Here is a 21,456-nt window from a genome sequence, read left to right on the forward strand (position 1 = left end):
TATAGGGAACACCAATGTCTGCACAACAAAAATAAGCATTCTAAGCTTTAACACAAAATGTGCTCATTTAAACTGGTCAGGGAGATTAGAGGACCTAATGTCGAGCTTTCTTTGAGGTTAAAACAAACAAACAAACAAAAAAATCTACTACTGGTAAATTAGACCAATCTTTGAAAGGTTGGAGATAAACTTGATTTTGCTTAGTAACTTTAGTTTTTTTGCCCAGGGAAGGGATTTCAAGTACCCCTATCAACATGGAATCCTATCAACATGATAGCCAAATACCAGAGGATTTTGCCTGCCATATTCACATGTCATATACCATTCTAACCTGGGAGTAAGAAGCCTGAATATCCAAGATGCAGTCCGATGGAGGATTTAAGTAAAACCAGTCTTGGAAGAAAAATACACACTGTTAGATGGAGAAAAAGATAGATGAACACTAGCTTAAGATAAAGAGTTGTGTGTTAAGAAACAGGTAGAGCCTGAAGGTTTAGGATAACTTAAAATAGCTTGTCTTGTTTCTGGTTTAAATTTTCACTCTGGAAATAGAAAACATATTAACCAATTACCCATTTTCAGGGGTAATAAAATTGGAACCTCTATTAAACTATCTTGAATTAGTTCTCTTTTCAATGGCTTGAGAATACAAGTTCAAATCAAAGCCTAACTCTGATGCCAAAAAGCATTCAACGTAGAAAATCTCTATGGAGCAATTATTCCATGGCCAGGATTTCTATGTTCTAAACTAATCTCTATAGCTTGAAAAGTAAACTGGTTTTTCCTTGAATTGGAGTTGCTTGCCCCCTCCTTTTTTTTTTTTTTTTTTTTTTTTTTTTTTTTTAAGATCCCCAGACTCACAGGGAAGAATGTCTTCTTAAAGGTTACCTGTCATTTCTTAAAAGAAATTAGATTACAATTAGACTGAAAAGATGATGATGATGATGATGATGATGATAATGATAATAGTGGTGATGAAGAACTCTGTGAATATTTGAGCTAAGCATTTTTGAATTTATCCAATTAAGGACTAAAGTACTTTTATTTTCTATTTGGAATACTAATCACATCTATTTAACCTATTCAGCTTAGCAAACAAATGAAAGAACAGCAATGAAACCACTAAAACCTGTTTTTTTTTGTGGAGATACCTCTACCTGTAATGGTGCAAAACAAGAAAAAAAGAAAAGATGTTCTGGGTGAAAATTTTACCTATGATCTCTGAGAGGGCGTATTTGTAGAGCACATCTGAACATACTTTCCATAAATATAGAAACTGGCCTCTGGAATCACAACAATTTCATTATTTGCTGCAATTTCAAAGGCCTCTTAGAAAATGTGGCTTCCCAGCTCCTTAGGTTTTTTTTTTTTTTTCTCTCTCAATTCTCTTGTTAAGAATGTCTACAGACACGCATTCTTGATCTGGGATAGCCACATGATCTTCGTCATCATCAGCTCCATGCACGCTGTGTGGATCTATCTGCTCCTGACTCCAGGTCGGTCACTGCGGATTCAGTCTCCTCCGCAGAAGGGCGGCCAGTCTCCGTCTGGTCTCAGTTACTGAAGATGCCTGGCCCCTGGGAGGATGCGGTTGGAGGAGACTGGGCAGCCCTGAGCTGTTGGCCCTCTTGGGCTGGGCTGAGGTTGGAGAAGGGGTGGGTTTTGACACGATGTGCAGGCCTGAGATTTTGGTTCCCTTTTCAGAGTTCAGTTTTGCAAGGCTTCTCTCTCCCTGATGACCAGCTGCAGAGGCGGCAAGGCTGCCGGGGCTGAGGAACCGCGGGGTCACCGGTAAACTCCCACTGAGCCTCCTGAGCTCCAGGAGCTGTTCTCGGGCCTGACTCAAAGCCTCCGTCAGTTCAAAGCGTTCTTCACACTCTCTCCGCACGGTTTCCTGAAGAAAAGTATTCTGAAATGAGAAAAAGGGGGAGAAGCATCCCTGGCTTTATACAGTGTACCTATGGATAGTTCTTGGCAATCCTATATAATAAAAGGGTAATATGCCGTCACTCCAACACACAAGATGGCCGCCCCCATGTGGACACAAGATGGTCACCACAAGATGGCCTGCAGGGGAGGGCAGTTGTGGGAGATCAGGCCAGCAGGTGAGGGCCATTGGGAGGGACCAGGCCTGCAAGGGAGGGCAGTTGGGAGCAATCAGGCCTGCAGGGGAGGGCAGTTAGGGGTGACCAGGCCTACAGGGGAGGACAGTTGGGGGGGACCAGGCCTGCAGGGGAGGGCAGTTGGGGGCAACCAGGCCAGCAGGGGAGGGCAGTTAGGGGCAACCAGGCCAGCAGGGGAGAGCAGTTAGTGGGTACCAGGCCTGCAGGGGAGGACAGTTAGGGGCGACCAGGCCAGCAGGGGAGGGCAGTTAGGGGCAACCAGGCCTGTAGAGGAGGGCAGCTGGGGGGGACCAGGCCTGAAGGGGAGGGCCGTTAGAGGTGACCAGGCTGGCAAGGGAGGGCAGTTAGGGGTGACTGGGCCAGCAGGGGAGGGCAGTTGGGAGCAAACAGGCCTGCAGGGGAGGATAGTTTGGGGCAACCAGGCCAACAGGGGAGGGCAGTTAGGGGTGACCAGGTCAGCAGGGGAGGGCAGTTAGGGGCAATCGGGCCAGCAGGCAAGCAGTTAGGCATCGATCAGGCTGGCAGGGGAGTGATTAGGGGGTGATAAGGCTGGCAGGCAGAAGTAGTTAGGGGCAATCAGGCAAGCAGGCAGGCGAGCAGGTGGGAGCCAGCAGTCCTGTATTGTGAGAGGGATGTCCGACTGCCCGTTTAGTGGGATCGGGCCTAAATGGGCAGTCGGGCATCCCTTGAGGGGTCCCAGATTGGGGAGGGTGCAGGCTGGGCTGAGGGACACCTCCCCCTGCCCACCCCGGCCCCCGTGCATGAATTTCATGCCCCGGGCCTCTAGTATAAACAGAACTGAACTGGAAATCAGGGGTCTGGGTTCTTTGACTATCTTTGTGGATACTCTACCACATAGGACAGAAAAGTAAAAAATGCAAATGATTTGTGAAGCTGGAACGAACTTGAAGAGAACATTCATTCAACCCCTGCAGTTTGCAGATGAGGAACAAAGAACCAGGGTCACAGATGATAGAGGTGGGGCTGGGGCTGGAACCCAGAACCCCTAATGCCTACTCCAGTGGGGTTTTAACTTCTCTGTGCCTTGTGTCTCAGCCACTCTGTCCTACCTATGTGATGTCTAACAGTTAATATCTGTAGTGCCATTAAGTGATTGAGCATTGACCTATGAACCAGGAGGTCATGGTTCAATTCCTGGTCAGGGCACATGCCCGGGTTGCGGGCTCAATCCCCAGTGTGGGGCATGCAGGAGGCAGCTGATCAATGATTCTTTCTCATCACTAATGTTTTTATCTCTCTCTCCCTCTCCCTTCCTCTCTGAAATCAATAAATATATATATTTTTAAAGTTTGCAGCCTCATAAGTTTGAGCAGAGTTGCTTTTTATGTCCTTAAGAGAATCTGGAGCCAAGGGTGGAAGCCATGGGATTTACATCAAGCAAGAATTTGAATAGCTAGAACTCTGCAGAGGATATTCTGAAACAAGCATGTCAAACTCTTGGCCCATGGGCCGCATGCCTCATTTATTTGGCCCATGTTAGCCTTTGAGTTTGACATGCTTACTCTGAAGGGTCGAATCTCACCTGACTGGGATATATCAGAGCAAATTTAAGCTTCACATGTGTGACTGGACTAGAGATCATTAAGGCCCTTACAAATTCTGAGGCTCTACATTTCTAGCTGAAGAGTTGCCCATCTTTCATCTGAGGAATTCACCACAATTACTTCAAGGCACATGGTAAGAATTAGGTCGTGGATCTGCCTAATGCCCTGACATTTATGTCTGTACGTTGTCAAAAAAGAGTCTAAAAAGTAACAATTCAAAGTGGTATCTGAATACATGAACACAATTAAAATGATTGTGGCATGAGATTCTTCAACCTGAAAATGAACTTCCGTCAGGTTAGCTTGTTTGTCAAAACAGCCAAGACATTCCCGAGTCTGACTCTCGGTGGAAAGCATCCTCCTAGGGGTTTCATGACTAATCTGCTGTCAGTGGAACTAAATAACAGACCATCAAGGAAAGTGCACCTTCCTGTATTTGAGTTTCTTGTGATTATGGTTAGAATTCCATTCAGATCCAAATTTGGTAATCAATAGTGAGGAATGTGGAGCAATTCCAGATTAACAGTTGCCCTGTCATCTTCTATGAAATCAGCGTCATGCCTGGGTCACACAAAGCCTCACATGTACATACTAGTATATTATTAACACATGTACAGGATTCATATATGCACATATTTTTTAAAACCATGAGGGTTCATCACTTACTTCTAGTTAATTTCTTTCTATTCTATTTTTTTTTCTTGAGAAACAGGAGACTAAGGACTGTGTTTGTGGCATTATCATCTGGGTCTCATGAAGTCTACCTGAAATACTTGTTGAAAAACCAAGGGAAGGAGGGCTGGAGAAGATTATGACGGTCCTACATAGGGTATCACCTCATTTCCTGCTCCCAATGACTACGTTTGACAAAGACACTAAAGCTCACACTGGTTATGTAATTTGCTGAGAGTAACCCAGCTCCCAGCGGCCTATGCCTAAGTTAATTGTCAAATTAATTATATCAACCATGCAGGGGCCATTTTGTTCCAGGACACTGAAGCAATAAAAAACAGTAAGACATTTAATTTGGTTTTGCCCAAGTTTTCTAAACTTCATGTAGATTTACAAGTCATTCAATAAATTAGTATAAAAATTTCTTGATTAAGAAAGCTATGAGAAAGAGTTCATTTTATTTGACAATAAAAAGATAAAAAATGGATAGCAGTTAACAATGAGGCCAATAAATTGGTGAGATGAATAATAGGTACACTAATCTGGACAAAGTGATGGGTGATGTGATGACAAGAGTTCTCATTTAAAAGTAACATGAAATTCGATCCAGTTACTAAAATTAAATTCAGATCTCAAAGGAAAGGCATAGTGCTCTACAGAAAACATCTATAAAGTAAATCACTTAAAAGCTATCCCAGGCAAGTGACACTCCACTAGAGGAGAATGTCCAGAAATGAGCCCAAAGATGTCCCCATAGCAAGTATAATGGAAGCAAAGTGCCCATCAACTCCAGACTGAACTTGGAAGGGCTGCTGGCCATCCCAGTTGGGGGCCCACTGCTGTGGAACTCATCCTTCTTCAAGGCTATCAGCTTCCAGAAAAAAAGGATGAATTCTCGTTCTTATTTCCCAAACTGGGAGGACCTCTGAATGGAACAGGATCCAAAGTTAGGACTTTTATTTTTGTCTGTTCTGCAAACACTATGAAATCTCAGGTGAATCCCACAACAGCTGCATATCCTCTGCCACCATTACCTCCTCCTTTAAAACTGAGATTATAATTCTGTGTTGTGCAACAAGCAGCTCAAATATTATCATTTACTCACTCAGGGAGTAAAAAAATGGAAACAGAGCTCATCAAGTTTAGGGGATTGCTATTTCAGGGGTGGAGTGTGTGTGACAGGGCATGACCAGAGCACACGTGGATATGGCCAGAATCAGTAAGACACATTAATGGAAAATTCCATCATATGTGGAAAAGAATCATTCACTCGTGGTTAGATGGTTTTCAGCAATCGAGGAAAAATGTTTGTCTCTTTTTCAGTTGTCTTTTTGGAAGGTTGTGTTGTAGCAGAATTTTAATATGCGCTTTTATTGAACAACATGGGAAAATGTGTGAGATGGAATATCTTCAGTAAGCTTGAAAATCATGTGCAAGCATGAGAATAATCAGTGAAGCCATAGCATTCTCAATGTTTCAGGCAGAGTTGTCATTGGCCATATTTTAGCGTGATAAAATAGCATAACTGGATTGCAACTAAATGGAGTCAAGATGAAAAGGGAGGCATGAGGGAGGTGAAGAAGGGACGGTGGGGTTTTCGAGACCAAGTGAGCGTGAGTACAGACACATGGCAGTGGGAGTGGGAGAGGCACGCTTTGGGATGACACATGGCTTAGAATGACTCAACTGAAGAGTGTGCAGGGGAGGAGAGACCAGGACTGAGGCAGGGAGGAGTGAGCAGGTCAGATCAAGCACAATTTTGGTAGCGTGCTAATACTAGAGTTTTGTTTCACATAGAATCACCTAGTAGTTTCTACAAATCCCTATACCCAATGCTAATTAAGGAAGGATCTCTGGGGTAGGGCCCAGCCATCAGTACTTTTTCTTAATTCCCTAGATGATTCCAATATACTGATACTTAAAAAAAATTTTTAATTGATTTTAGAGAGAGTGGAAGGGAGAGGGAAAGAAACATCTTGATGTGAGAGAGATACATGGATCAGCTGCCTCCTGCACACCCCCTACTGGGAATGGAGCTGGAACCCTGGACATGTCCTTTGTCCAGAATTGAACCTGTGACCTTTTGGTGCACGGGAGGATGCCCAACCAACTGAGCCACACAGTTCAGGGCTAATACTAGAGTTTTAACTTAATTCTGGGGGCCATTTGGAGTGATTGAAAGGTTGATTTTAAGCAAGGAGCTGGCATGATCAAATTTAGATTAAAGGAAGATCCCTTTGCCAGCTCTGTGGAAAATGGCCTCGAGTGAGGCATGATGGAAGGAAGGGGGGACAGCAGGAGGCCAAAGTTTTCAGGGAGAAGGTTCCTACCCTGAGTGGCTCTTGGTTAGGGGAGGGAGAACTAGCATTCCTGGGTCATTAAGCTGTGTCGATTGGTGGAAAGCATTATCTATATGTGTCCAACATTTTCAGATAAAGGCCACTTTGAATGAGCTTAAAAATATGGCTCAATTGTACTCCTACTGGGCAAGTAAATGTCAAAATAAAAATATAAATTGGCTCACCATCTGTTGGAAATTTTTTAATATGGCCAATTTTCTCCACTCTTTGCAATGTAAGGGTGGTTTATTTTTATGTTTGTTTTCATTTTTATCCGTAGAGACAGCTGGATTGCTTTCAACAGTGGAAGAAGCAAGAGAAGGTTTTGCTGGGTAACTTGATCATTCTGAAGGTGAGAATCCTATTTGTGATGAAAATCGGCTACATCTGGAATAACTTGGGGGAATATGCTAGGAAAGCAAGTCCTCAGTGAAGAAAAGCACAGATTGGCATCTTTGTTTATACTTTACTAGAGGCCCAGTGCACGAAATTCGTGCACAGTTAGGGTCCCTAGGCCTGGCCAGCGATCAGGGCCAATTGGGGCCTTCTGGCTGCTGGCTGGGGCCTTCCTTTCTTCTGTGCCTCCCCCTGGTGGTCAGCACACATCATAGCGAGTGATTGAACTTCCAGTCTCCCGGTTGAACTTGTGAGGGGACACTTTGCATATTAACCTTTTATATATATAGATACCCGGTGAGGTCTGAACCAGTCAGATTACAGTTTTCACCAACCCAAACTTGATATATCGCAGGGCTAGTGGATGGCCATCCAGCTGGGAGGGGAGCTGAGGTGAAAGGAAACTTTGTGAAAAAGGTGTGGAAATCAGAAAGATGAGTAGGAGTTAGCAAAGGATATGCCCAAATTTCCATTTAAGGCTTCTGCTCAACTAATCTGATCAGCCCAAAATACTGCAGAAAAACAGTGGAAATTGCCCTTTGGTAAAGCAGGAATGAGAATCTGAATAGATTTCCAGGAGAGGAGGATGATGGATGTCAAGAAAGTTATTCTTAAAATTGTATTTGTGTGCTTGCAAACATAATGAACACTGTGAAATAACTACGGCAGACTACCAGAAATGGCAATAATCCTTGCACTGATCTGTTTCGTTTTCTAGGTGTTGATTACTAACTTTTTACCTCTCTACATGTCTCAGCACTCCATCTAATCTATCAGTTTTTCTTTGGTCTTGGAGACATACTTCTAAAAACCCTGCATTCTTTTGCTGAACCCATCCTGGTTCTCTAAATCTGTCGCACTGCTGTAATCCTTAGACTTCCTACCGTGGGCCTGGGATTCCCTTCACCTCTTTCCTGTGTTGGATGGAACTCATTTTCTGATTCCTATCTCTTCTTCTTTCTTTGTTTACTCCCTCATTGCAGTGTCATATATCCTTTAAACAGCTTCCCAAGTAAGGCTGCAAGGGAAGTATCATTTTTGAGGAATCTATGTCTGAAAATATCCTTACTTGACCCTTGTACTTGATTGATCCTTTGGCAGGATATAGAATTCTAGGCTGCAGATAATTTTCCTTCAGAATTTGGAAGCCATTGTCTTCAAGTTCCTATTGTTGCTGTTAATAATTCTGATGCCATTTTTATTACTGATCCTTTCTAAGTGACTGTTTTTTGTTTCTGGAAGCTTTTAAGTAATTACGTTTATCCTGAAGGTACTGACATTTCATGATGAAGTGCTTTGGTGTGTTTGCTTTGCCATCCATTGTGCTGAGTGGTCCCTTTCAATATGGAGCTACATGTCCCTTCTGTACTTGGAAATATTCTTGAATTAGTTCCTCGATAGTTTCCTCCTTTCCATTTTTTCTGCCTGGAACTCCTATTAGTGGGGTATTAGATATCTTCACTTGATACTCTAATTTTCTTTTCTTCTCTTCATTTCTTTGCTTTTTCTTATACTTTCTTGGAGATTGCTTTATCTTTATCATCTAACCCAAATGTTGAATTTACTGCTTCAGCTCAGTAATCATGCTTGTTCTTTTTCATAGCCTCCTGTTCTTGCTCCATGTATGCAATATCTTCTCTTTTCTCTCTAAGGATATTAATTATGCTCTTCTTTGAAGTTCAGTTTTGCTTCTCATGTTGTTTTGTATGTGCTTCACCTAAGTTCTTTTTTACTTATTTGTTTGATCCCGGCTTCTGTCTTTCATATTAGAGGTGTTCCTCAAATGTTTGGTAATTCTTGCCTTTTTGAGTCTCCAAAATGTTACTGGAAGTTCTGTGTACATTGACTAGTATACTTCTCAGTGAGTAGAGTAGACAGAGATATAGCTATTTTACTGGGAGACCCCACTTGTTAGTATCTATAATTCTTTTCTTTTGATACAGCTCATTTCTCCAGAGAGGGCTCTTCCATTTTCCTGGCTATCTACACTAATAAAAGAGAAAAATGCTAATTGACCGTACCTCCACTACGCCCACAGCCAATCAGGAGTGACATGCAAATTAACCCAGCAAAGATGGCAGGTAAATTTACATATGCAGGCGGCACAAGCAGTGCCCTATGCCCTGGGGGGGATCCAAGCCGAGATCGGGGACCTGGGCAGGTGGCAGGGGGCAGCGCCCGAAGCTGCCAGCCAGATCCAAGCTGAGATGGGGACCCAAGCAGGCGGCGAGGGCAGTGCCCAATGCTGCCTGCCTGGGTCCAAGCCACGATCGTGATGGTGGCTTGGACCCGGGCAGGCAGCGGGGGCAGCGCCCAATGCTGTCTGCCCAGGTCCAAGCTGCTCCGCCGCCTGCCTGGGTCCAAGCCACCCTGTGATCATGGGGCGAAGAGCCCAGGCCGAACCGCCCCGCAATCACGGGGCGAAGAAGCCGTTCCGCTGACCAAGCTGCGCTAGGGACCTATTTGGGCGCGTGGTGCGTAGTCCAGGGCCTCTAGCATGTAGCCATGGGAAGTCTCCCTCTCCCCAGAGTTAGGAGCACCAGCCCCGGTCTACCCAGCGGCCTGGTCCTGACTGCAGGGGTGAGTTCCTGCAGGCTGGGGTTTGATCCCCATGCATTAGCAGTAGGAGACCAGTGCCTTTGTTATTGCTGTGTGTCCGGGTTTTAATTGGACAAATGCCCGGTGGTCCCGGTCCCCAGCTTAGCAAAATCTTTTAGGAGGTCTGGGTTTCCTCAAATTCCCTCAGCCCCTACTCACCCCTCTGTAAAGGCACAGAACAAGTGAGGCTCTTAAATAAAAATCAGAGGTCTCCAGCAAGGGTGGGCCTCTCTCATCACAGTCATTTGGACTGGATGGCATTTGAGTATTTATCTAGGCACCATGACAGAGAAACACAAGCTCAAGTCATGATCTCTGCCCTTAAAAAATTCACAATCTTATTAGAGCGAGTGGATGATAAAAGCGCAGTAATAACATCAGAATGTAAGGCAACAATACAGAGAGGAACAGAGGCAATTGCTAGGATGATTTTCCAATGATTAGTACAAAGAGTATGTGCTATGAATTAAATAAAAAAATATGTGTGGAAGTAGCTGCTTCATGAGTATGGCATCCCTTCCTATTTTAAAGGAAGCTGATTTCCATGTGAACTGTGTACTATGCTATGATATCTGAGGCACAGGGACAAGGGAGGCCCTAAGTGTACTATGCTTTGATATTTGAGTCATTCTTTATTGTTCAATGTAATTTATTTCTGTACGCCTCAGTTTTGTAATAGTTAAATTACTAGAATAATACATCTTGCTATAAAATATTACTAGAAGATCAAATGATCAGGTGACATTTATTGTTATTTCTATAAATGAACACAATCTCTGGTATGCTAAAGTGATAGGTATTATAGAAATATTCAGATAGAGCGACCTACAGGCTTGATTACAAGTGAGGCTTACTATCACAACCCAAATTTATTGCTTAAAAAAAAAAAGCAGGGAGCCAAATAGAAACTGAACCAAATATAAGCCCTTGAAGGGCAAATGTAAATTGGATAAGCTTTGCTATTACAAGAACAAGAAGAAAAAATTCATATGCAAGAATAAAAACCACATTGCATCCACTCTAAGTAGCTGTTAAAGAAAAAGAATGGTATACTATGAAAATACTTAATACAGATTGTAAAGACATTTGTTCAAAGAGAATTTCCTAGAGTAGGTGATATTTCAGTTAATTTTTTTTAAATGTGAAGAGGCTAGCTAGATAAGAAAAAGATTTAGGGGTCCCAAATTGCAGAGGGTGCAGGCAGGGCTGAGGGAACCCCGCCTCCGTGCATGAATTTCATGCACCGGGTCTCTAGTTGATATATAAGCCTGGTTGTCTGTATTCTGGGAATATATATACTTTCACTCTAGCCTTATCCCATACTCTGCTGTTGTTTATCCTTAGGTCTAAAGCCCCTCACATTGTTTTTCTAGAGTGTAAGTCTATGGTACCTGCCAGGACAGTGGGTAGGGGCAACTTGGGTTTAGGGAGGGCATCTGAGCATCTATCTGCTCCTTTTATAATCATTCAAACAGTCCTATTTTCTTTTCTTTTTTAAAAAATATATTTTATTGATTTTTTACAGAGAGGAAGGATGAGGGATAGAGAGTTAGAAACATCAATGAGAGAGAACATTGATCAGCTGCCTCCTGCACACCCCCTACTGGGGATGTGCCCGCAACTGAGGTACATGCCCTTGACTGGAATCGAACCTGGGACCTTTCAGTCCGCAGGCCGACGCTCTATCCACTGAGCCAAACTGATTTCGGCTAAACAGTTCTATTTTCAAATCCACTCTTCTCTCCCTCTTTCAGAGGTATCTGGTGTCTCTAATCCCGGGGCCATTCTACTGCCATGGCATGTAATTGGGTTTGCTCCTTTTAGGATTTCACCCCATTCCCACACTCTGCAGAGGCATTAGGTTTCAATGTCCTATAGTCTGCTAATTTCCTTTCACCCATACTTTGCTTTCCATTTCCCAAAATGTAGTTGACATCTAGAGTCAACTCCTCTCTTGTTTTCCTTTCCTTATGAATTTATTCACTTTTATTAATTTACTGTCATTTTAGTGGTGTTTTGGGATGAACTAGAGATAAACATATGTATTCAATTCTCCATGTTTAACAAAAGCATTCCTTTCTATTTTTTAATATCTTTCATCGTCATTAGATGGCACAGGAACTAGTAGAATTTAAAACTTCTGCCCCTTTGCTTTCTTTATCTATAGCCTTAAGACAACAAAAATATTGAATTCTCTGTACTGTTTTTCCTTTGGTTGTTATACGTGAACTGGGTTTTTTGTTTTTCTTTTTAAAATTTACTACATTCTTTTTCTGGATCACAACAAGGCCCTTAACAGTGGGGCCACACTGCCCTGACAGGACTCACATGGAGCTGGTAGGAAGGAAAACTGGCAGTGAAAAGCATGTGCTCTATTTTAACCTGCTTTTAAATGGTAATGTCCTATTCTCTAACACTTTATGTGTTGTTGTTGTTTTTTCTGACTTCCCTTTCTTTTTAACATTGTGATTTTTTTTATTGTGAGCCTGCACCCTCTGAGGAATTTTCAGGGCCCCCTTTCACATTTACATTTCCCTTACAGTTTTATTTTCCATGTTCTCTCTTCTTTTGACCTGTAGCTTTGTGGCTTCACCTTCCTGACCCTTGTTTCTGTGGCTGCTCTCCCATAATCCCTGCTCCACACAGGAATGCCCATTTTGCCCTTTAGAAGCTAGGGCTTTCCTCCTATCCTTGAGAACTTTCTTCATACAATGAAAAGCAAAGTCCACCCATTCTCTGGCCTCTTGAGCGAGAGCAGGACGTTCCTCTCCTTAATTAGCTTTCTTATTAGAGCACTAATTTATCTTCATTCTAAAGGGAATTTGTTCTCCACTTAAATGTGGCTTTTCTTCTCTAGGACCTAAGAAATTTCAAGTGTCTGGAATGCATGGCCAAAATACTGGTGCTTTTCACTTTATATGCTGCAACCTCCATTCTTTCTGGCCAGTAACGCCAATCACTTTTATTGGCTAATTTCCCATTTTTATAAGAAATTCTGGGTGTTGGCATGCTTAATCAGAGAAGCAGCCTTAATTACTTACTCTTACTGTTCGGTTATAATTATTTAACTTCTACTGGAAAATCTAGCCTCCCCTCCCCTCTCCTCATCCCAGCAAAAGGAAATTTGCCCCCCTGGCATGTCCTTACTAGTAGATAACTTTCCCTGCGGGATGATCCCTCTCTACTCCCCAGTAATGATCTATAATCATTTGTAAACCATCTCGGCCTCCTGATCTTTCAAAAGTCTGCTTTATATTTTTTTAAATCTTTATAGTTGAAAGTATTACATATGTCCCATTTTCCCCCTTGATCCCTTTCTAGCCCGCCCCACCCTCGGCCTGAGCAGCTTCCTTTTACAACTAATGAGCAGGAAGAGCTCCAAATGTAGCTCCTTTTGTCTGAAAACGACATTCACTGTTCACTTTTAGTCATTTCTCTTGCCAAAATTACCTCCAGGGGCCCTGAGATTGGGAGCCCTAAAATGCCACCCCCCTTCCCTGCCCTCCTGCTATTCTCACTCATGTGCAATCCCTTTGCTCTGACTGTGGGCTGGGCTTATTGACTTGTTTATGATGAGTAGAATACAGCAGAAACCATGGGATGTCACTGCTGAGATTAGATTACAAGAAGACTGTGGCTTCTCTCTTGGGCACCCTCTTTTGTACTCTCTCATTCTTGCTCACTTGCTTGTTCTGAGGGAAGCCAGCTGCCCTGTGGTGAGCTGCTCTGTGGAGAGGTCTATGCTGTAAGGAACTGAGGGAGGCCTCTGACCTCCGGCAAGGTGCTGAGGCTCTGAGCCCAAGAGCCCACGAGGAAATAAATCCTGCTCACAACCACAAAGTGAGCCTGGAAGCCAGTCCTCCCCCAATTGAGCCTTTGTATGAAACTGCAGCCCCTGACAACCTGATACCAACCTCATGAGAGGCCTTGAGCCAGGGACACCCAGCTAAGCCACATTCAGATCCTTGTCCTACAGAAATTATGAGATAATAAATGTTTGTTGTTTGAAACCACTGAATTTAAGGCTAGTTATAGTGCAACAATGGAAAAGTAATATAGGCCCTTAAGGACAATTTTTTAACTTTAGTCTATGCTTTTTATATAAGTTTCTGTTTAGGCCATTATTGCCTCTTGATGTAAATTTAATTACTCAAATAAAACTTTCTTTAAAGTCCCCTTTGAGAGCAGAGAATGGCTGTGTCAGTCTTGTTCAAAATGGAAGATCTAGTACCCAGCACAGGGTCTGGCACCTGGGATAGATGCTCAATATACTTTGTGAATTTGACCTCTCTTTTTCTACTTGTCCTAGTTTGTAAATTGCTCCTCACTTTCCACATTGTCATTTCTTTAGGGACTCTTACAGTTCTAGAGCCTGGGAAATTAGAAAACCTGCTGGTCTAGTTGCCTTGACCTTTCTCTCCTTGAACACGTTACGTGCCCAGCCTGTTTTGTCTTCCGGACGGAAAGTATAGTGTCAGTCACCGGTGACTGACTGGGCGCTTAACGTGTTAACCTGCTGTCCCTCCTCTAGAACTTCAATACTCCTGCCTCATTTGAAGCAAAATTGCATCACCTCTCTCCCTCGCAGGGTTTCCCCAGCGGAGCTGAGTCCTGTGTGCCTCCCCTCACCCCTGCTTGCACTGGTGTGGTGGCTCCTTTACTAGGGATACTGTCCTGTCCTGTTGCAGCAGGAGACACTCAATCATCCGACCCGCTAAGCATCTGGCAGAATAAGTAGTGTGTTTACTGTCATTTTAAAAGTAAAAAAAAAAATAAAAATAAATAAATAAATAAATAAATAAATAAATAAATGAGGCTTGGAGATGAGTGCTAAGACCAGGGGTCACTAAACTACTTAGAAGTGGAATCGCTCTAACTCAGGCTTCCTGAAAGAGGAAACACTGTTATCAATGAATGTTGGCTCCACCATGCTGTGTGACCTTCTAGAAGTTATTCAACCTTCTTGAGTTAGTTCTTCATTTATAACACGGAAATAATTTCTACTTCTTAGGGCCCTTTAGGCATTGCTCTTGACCCAGCATTCTGTCCATTCCCACTTTAACTTATTTTAATAACTCCTTTGCAAAAGATTCACTTTACAAGTATAATGATGGCATATATGTTTTACTTTGCTTGATAATTTAAATACAGCAAGAACATGGTATATTTAGTTGTTAATAATCAATGTTATTACTAGCACTTTCTTTTTATTCCTTTATTAAGATGCCCATAAAACCAACAAAAGTATTACTTGTCATTAACATTCAGAACCTTCCTCCATTTGCCTTTATTTGCTATACTGTCATACATGGGATCACATATTCTGATGTGACATAACTTTGGTGATTAGAGAATAGATTAATTGCTCAACTGTCTTAGTCAGTTCAGGTTGCTATAACAAAGTACCATAGACTGGGTGGCTCAAACAACAAAGAGAATTTATTTCTCAAAGCTCCAGAGGCTGGGAAATTCATGATCAAGTCACAAGCAGATTTGGTGTCAGTTGAGAACTTGCTTCCTGGTTCATAGGCGTTCTCTCCCGTGTCCTCACGTGGTGCGAGGAATGAGGAAGCTCTCTGGTTCTCTTTTTATAAGGTAACTAATCCATTCATGAGGGCTCTACCTTCATGACTTAAATACCTCCCAAAGTCCCCGCCTCTAAATAATCATTACATTGGGGCTTAGGTTTCCTGACTTTTTAAGGGACATACACATTCAATCTATGTTTGTTTCTGCCTGCAGTTCAGAAATCAGACTTTTGTTAGAAAAAAATTTAATCAAAATATGTCTACTCCAGTTTAAATAAAAACATTGCTAAAATAATTATGCATACATAAGAAAGAAGACCAACACATGTAAATTACCTTATAAATTTATATTGACAGAAAGATAAATCCCTAAAGAAAAATCACATGTAAGATACATTGTCCAAACATTATCTGAACTAAAGCAGCAAGTGCTCTAAAAGTTTTTTTTGGCAAAGATTTAATGTCAAAACTAGCAAGACATATAAAGATGACTAGTCTCAGATGTTTTAAAAGGTCGTTTGCAACACAGTAGAACTGGGTGGTGAGAAAACCTTAGAGATTATGTAGTTCGGTATATTCATTTTACAGAAAGGAAGCCAGGTCCAGAAAGGTTAAGTGACTGTCTAGTTAAGGACAAAACCAGGATGTGACCCCAGGTCCCCGACTAACAGTTTTTGCATGACACCAAGCTGCCTTTTATGTGTTTGTTTGTTTGGTTGGTTGGTTGGTTTTTGAAGGAACATGTGCTCTTTCTCTAAGTGCAGTGGTGCCATCGTCTGTCCTACCTCTTGCTGGGATTGCTGAAACTGCTGTGTCAGCTGTGTCTGTTCCAGCAACACTCTTTCCAGTTCATCGGACTTCTGTTTCATTTCCTTCCTCAAGTTCTCTGAAGCCAAGTCACTATTATCAATTTCCTTCTTCAAGCGAGACTCAAATTCTGCAACCAGATTTTTAAGGTTTTCAATTTCCTTCTCCTTTGACTCAGATTCTTCAGTATATTGGACACGAGATTCATGGAGCTTTTTTTCAAGAGTGGCCACTTCCAGCCTTAGATCTCTAGTAGCGCTTGCGATTAAGTCTGATATCTGTAAGATAAATCTTGTATTAGTTTTTAGGCAGTATCTCTAGGTAGACACAGAGTTCTTATGGTTTTAAGAGGCTTATTCTAAATAATCAGTGTACTCTGCTGATCAGAGGAAAACAAATCCTATGACATATGTAGGCCTCCGAGATTTTCTTTTTAAAAGTGAAGACTAAAACTTTTATTTTTACCACCTTGAATAGATTGCATTAATCATTTGGGCATCTTTGGAAATATATAAATCTCTGTAACTGAGTTAAGCTACCAAGAATAGCTTACGTTTTTATCTGGATTCACTATAGGGTGACTTTGTAATTAAAAATGCCCAATGCTTGGGGACACACCTCGGGGAACACAGCCATTATATTTTATTCATTATCAGACCAGTAAGTTTTCCTTTGAGATTGTTTTCTTTCTTGTCTATGATGACTGGAGGTAGCTCAGAAACTACACCTTCTAGAGCAGCAGTCACCAACCCTTCAGACCTCATGGACCACCATTGGTCCGCGGACCACCAGTTGGCGACAGCTATTCTAGAGCATTACTGCCCACTAGAACTCTCTGTAATGATAGAAATATTCTGGGATGTCCAATAGGGTAACCACTAGCCACAGGTGGCTATTGACAGCGGTGTGCTGGTAAATGTTTAACAACTGACTCACAAGCACACATAGCCAGGTCTTATCTAATCTCCACAGCATAAATACCCGCACCGTGACCAGTTCCAAGCTACCTAGGGGGCATCACTGATTGCTGAGCCAGGAAGAGATGCGCACAATAGGCTCTCACTTGCCAGTACCACCCAATGAGCATTGGAAATGTGGCCAATGTGACTGAGGGACTGAATTTTTCATTTGACTTCATTTTAATGAATTGAAATTTAAGTAGTCACATGTGGCTACCATAGTATACAGTGCAGTTCTAGAGGACACCAGAATACTATAAAATATACTGCTTTTCAAGGTGGTGCCTCTAGATAAAGAGAAGAGAGAATAACTTGGGGAAACTTTTCCTCATAGTTATGACAGTCTTTAGAAGGGAAAAGACTGCTTGTTCCTTGAAAAACAAAACAAAGAACAGAAAACAAAGGAGGAAGAGCAAAGCTGCTTCTGATGAAACAGATCCTTATTATTTATGCCACGGATATTGTCAAGTAATACATATTAGGACAACAAGAAACAAATCCATGGAGAATCTGGAAAACATTCAGAGACTAAAGTTCCATGGATTTTGTGAACTATTACTTAAGAATTAAGTCTCCAAAATTTGTTTCAAATGTTAAATTTACATTAAGAATAACTTCTTCAAGAAATCTATTTACCACACTTAGTAATTTTATAAATTAAATTAATATTCCATGATCTCCAATTAATCCAGGAAGGAAGAGGGTCACTGCTAGTCCTGGACAGTAGTTCCCATCACCCCGAGGAGACATGGCACTGAAACAGAGCAGGCTGGCCCTGGCAGGGAGGCTCACACGGCTACAAGTGTGTTCTGATTTTTTAAAAAGGGAGTCAACATTTAAAATTCAAAGCGTTTACTTTAAAAATCTGGACTTAGACTTCTCTTGAAAAACTGAAACCTCTGGCAAGTTGGGGCCTGCCTTTTGACATTCCCCTGCAAATGGGACCCTGAGACAGCAGTCCTGAGGTGAGGGGGCGGGGGGGACGGGAGGGCATGCCAACGGGGCCAGTGGTGACCTAGGGTGCAGGGGACAGGGCTGGGAAGCAAGAGGCCTGCCTGGGAGAGAACCTGCCTCGGGGAGGCAGAACCTTGGGTGGGCCAAGGCTCCAAGTTCCCTGCATGTGCCCCATTGTTCCAATAGGACTTCACTTATATGATAAAACACAAATTGAAAGATAAAATTGAAGAGTATTATGCTAAGGGAAATAAGCCAGTCAGAAAAAGACAAGTATCACATTATCTCACTTATATGTGGAATCTAATGAACTAAATAAACTGACGAACAAATAGATCCAGAGACACTGAAGCAGGCAACAGACTGACGAATTTCAGAGGAAGGAGAGGGGGCAGGAAAAGATTAACCAAAGAAATTATTTGCATTTGAAAATCGTGCTCTGCTGGGGGTGCGGGGTGGGCTCAGCCTGCCTGCACCCTCTCGCCGTCCAGGAGCCCTCGGGGGATGTCCAACTGACAACTTAGAGTGGGCCTAAGCCAGCAGTCAGATATCCTTGGCGCTGCTGCGGAGGCAGGAGAGGCTCCTGGCCGCTGCACTCGCCAGCCTTGAGCCCGGCTTCTGGCTGAGCGGCACTCCCACTGTGGGAGCTCACTGGCCACCAGGGGGCAGCTCCTGCATCGAACGTCTGCACGTCATAGCGACCGGTTGTTCGCTGTTCGGTTGGTTTGCATATTAGCATTTTATTATATAGGATATGCATAATCCATGGACAGATAATAGTGCAGTGAAGGCCTAGGGAGGGGTGGGAACCAGGTGGAGGGGGAAAATTGGGGGAAAAGGGATATCTGTAACACTTTCAGATAAAAAGGGAAACATTATTAAGAATTTCAAAACAGCATCTGCAGAGCATTACACCCAAAGCATGAGGCCTTTCTGAGTATGGGGCCCTGTGATACTGCACTTATCATACAATCTTGTAGCCGGGCCTGCCTTTGAGAAGGTTGTACCATATCCCCTGTACACGAAGCAGAGGCCATACAATCCCATTTGATGCTTACTTTACACAGACTGTTAATGATTTTATTCAAAATATTGCTTTTCCCACTGCATCTTGGTTAATAAACACACACACAGACACACACACACATACACACGAGCACATGTATACTATTACACTCAGGCCTTATAAAAACAGGGGAACCTTAACAAAACTTTAAATTATATTTAGGATACATTCTTTCAGAAATTATGGAGGTGGTTATATTTTAAAAATATTTCCCGTCATTCAAAAATATTTAGAATTGAAAATATTTACAATTAAAGAAGATAGGCTTTAGTTGTTAGAAAATTTTTAATTATGTAAAACACCTCATTATCTTTTGATGTTTGATATTTGATGTGTTGGAATAGCTAACGATGCTAATTATTAGTTACATAATTTATGCTGTTTTAAAAAATAAGTTTATTTTTATTTTTTAAAAAAATATATTTTATGGATTTTTCACAGAGAAGAAGGAAGAGGGAGAGAGAGTTAAAAACATTAATGAGAGAGAAACATCAATCAGCTGCCTCCTGCACACCCCCCCTACTGGGGATGTGCCCGCAACCAAGGTACATGCCCTTGACTGGAATTGAACCTGGGACCCTTGAGTCCACAGGCCGATGCTCTATCCACTGAGCCAAACTGGTTAGGGCAGTGGTCAGCAAATGGCAGCTCACGAGCCACATGCAGCTCTTTGGCCCCTTGAGTGTGGCTCTTCCACATAATACCACGGCCTGGGAGAGTCTATTTTGAAGAAGTGGTGTTAGAAGAAGTTTAAGTTTAAAAAATTTGGCTCTCAAAAGAAATTTCAATCGTTATACTGTTGATATTTGGCTCTGTTGACTAATGAGTTTGCCGACCACTGGGTTAGGGCATAAGTTTATTTTTATAAAAAATTCCATACATAGTTGGATTGCATGCTTATATAATTTATATCAGCTTTTCATTCTGGAAAATATCCAAACCATTCTACCTATGTGGCTAAAACAAGGCACAGTGACTATGATGAAAACTACTGGAGTTATAAGTACTGTAGAGCTCTCAGGAGGAAATAACCAACATCCATAGTGTTAAACCCATTAAGTAATGGTGATCATCAGAATGACAGACCTTCATTTGTAGCTCCTCTTGTTCTTTCTTATACTTTTGGATTATTTCTTGGTGTTTTTCCCTTTCAATATCAAGTTCCAGTGTAGCTTCTTCCTTAAAGAGAAGAGCTTGCTCTTCAAATTCAACTAAATGTTGGGCTCTTTCCTTGGCAAGTTCAGCTTCAATCTAAAAAATAGCATTTAACACTCATATAAAACCATTTTACCTTAAAATAAGTAAATTAATCTTATTTTCAGGCTCCAATTTTTTTTAATCCTCACCTGAGGATATTTTTCTATTGCTTTTTAGAAGGAGTGGAAGAGAGAGGGAAAGACAGAGAGAAATATTGATGTGAGAGAAACACATCAATTGGTTTCCTCCTGCATGAGCCCTGACCACAGCCTGGTCCGGGGAGGAAACTGCAACCAGGCATGTGCCCTTGACCGGAATTGAATCCCGGACACTTGGGTCTACAGGCCGATGCTCTATCCACTGAGCCAGCCTGGCTGGGCCAGACTCTAATATTTTTTAAAATTCTAATTCTAAATCAAAAAGTTAATCTAATTTTTAAATTCTAGTATTTTTTAAAAAGTTGACTCAGAACTTCGGCCAGAAAAATTGACCTTGGGTCAAATATTTTAAGATCTAAGAGCTGAAAATAAGTAGAAAAGTTAGAACAATATATGATTACAGTTTTGAGAAATACTAATAGCTTTGTCTTCTGTACATTTATACTGTAAACACAGTCCTTGCCAGCAATCCTATTTTTAAAAATTTTTTGAGGCCCTTAGACTAAGTTCTGTTGAAAGCTCAGAGGGGATATAAAGTACAAATGTTGAGTTTTTAATGCTCCTTTCTTGATGAAGACCATAGATGATCATTTTAATGTGATTGTGGTCAGAAGGCTGTTTAAGGAAAACATGGGTCAGTAATGCCTGTATCCATATTTTGACTCAGATAGAATCACAGTGCTGGAAGGAACCTTAGAAATCCCTTAGCTCAATTTCACAAGCTTCTATGAATAGTGGAAAGAATAAAAAAGGATTTTGGATTTAAATAAAGTTGAGTTTAAATCCTGGTTCTGACACTTTCTACTTGTATGATGTTATTGTGACTACTAGTAGCCCGGTGCACAAAATTCATGAACCAGGGGGGGTGGGGAGGGTGTCCCTCAGCCTGGCCTGCACCCTCTCCAATCTGGGACCCCTTGAGGGATGTACAACTGCTGGTTTAGGCCCGATCCCATGGACATCCCTCTCGCAATCCAGGACTGCTGGCTCCTAACCGCTCACCTGCCTGCCTGCCTGATTGCCCCTAACCACTCTGCCTGCTGGCCTGCTTGCCCCCACCTGTCCTTCCCACTGGCCTACTCGCCCCCAACTGC

At 42.2% G+C, this 21,456-nt stretch overlaps 1 protein-coding gene across 1 annotated transcript in view; it reads right to left on the reverse strand.

Annotated features, from left to right (window-relative positions):
• Positions 1-1,373: 1,373 nt before the first annotated feature.
• LEKR1 (leucine, glutamate and lysine rich 1) overlaps positions 1,374-21,456 on the reverse strand; it is a 128,987-nt gene continuing 108,904 nt past the window's right edge. Inside the window, exons 11-13 of the mRNA XM_080657047.1 lie at positions 20,094-20,258; positions 16,007-16,306; positions 1,374-1,909 (exon numbers count right to left, since the gene is read on the reverse strand). Of these exons, the coding sequence (XP_080513173.1) occupies positions 1,502-1,909; positions 16,007-16,306; positions 20,094-20,258 (873 nt within the window). The 3' untranslated portion in view covers positions 1,374-1,501. The remainder of the gene's footprint in view (positions 1,910-16,006; positions 16,307-20,093; positions 20,259-21,456) is intronic.

This window comes from Plecotus auritus (genome assembly GCF_963455305.1).
Source record: "Plecotus auritus genome assembly, chromosome: 2".
NCBI lineage: Eukaryota > Metazoa > Chordata > Mammalia > Chiroptera > Vespertilionidae > Plecotus > Plecotus auritus.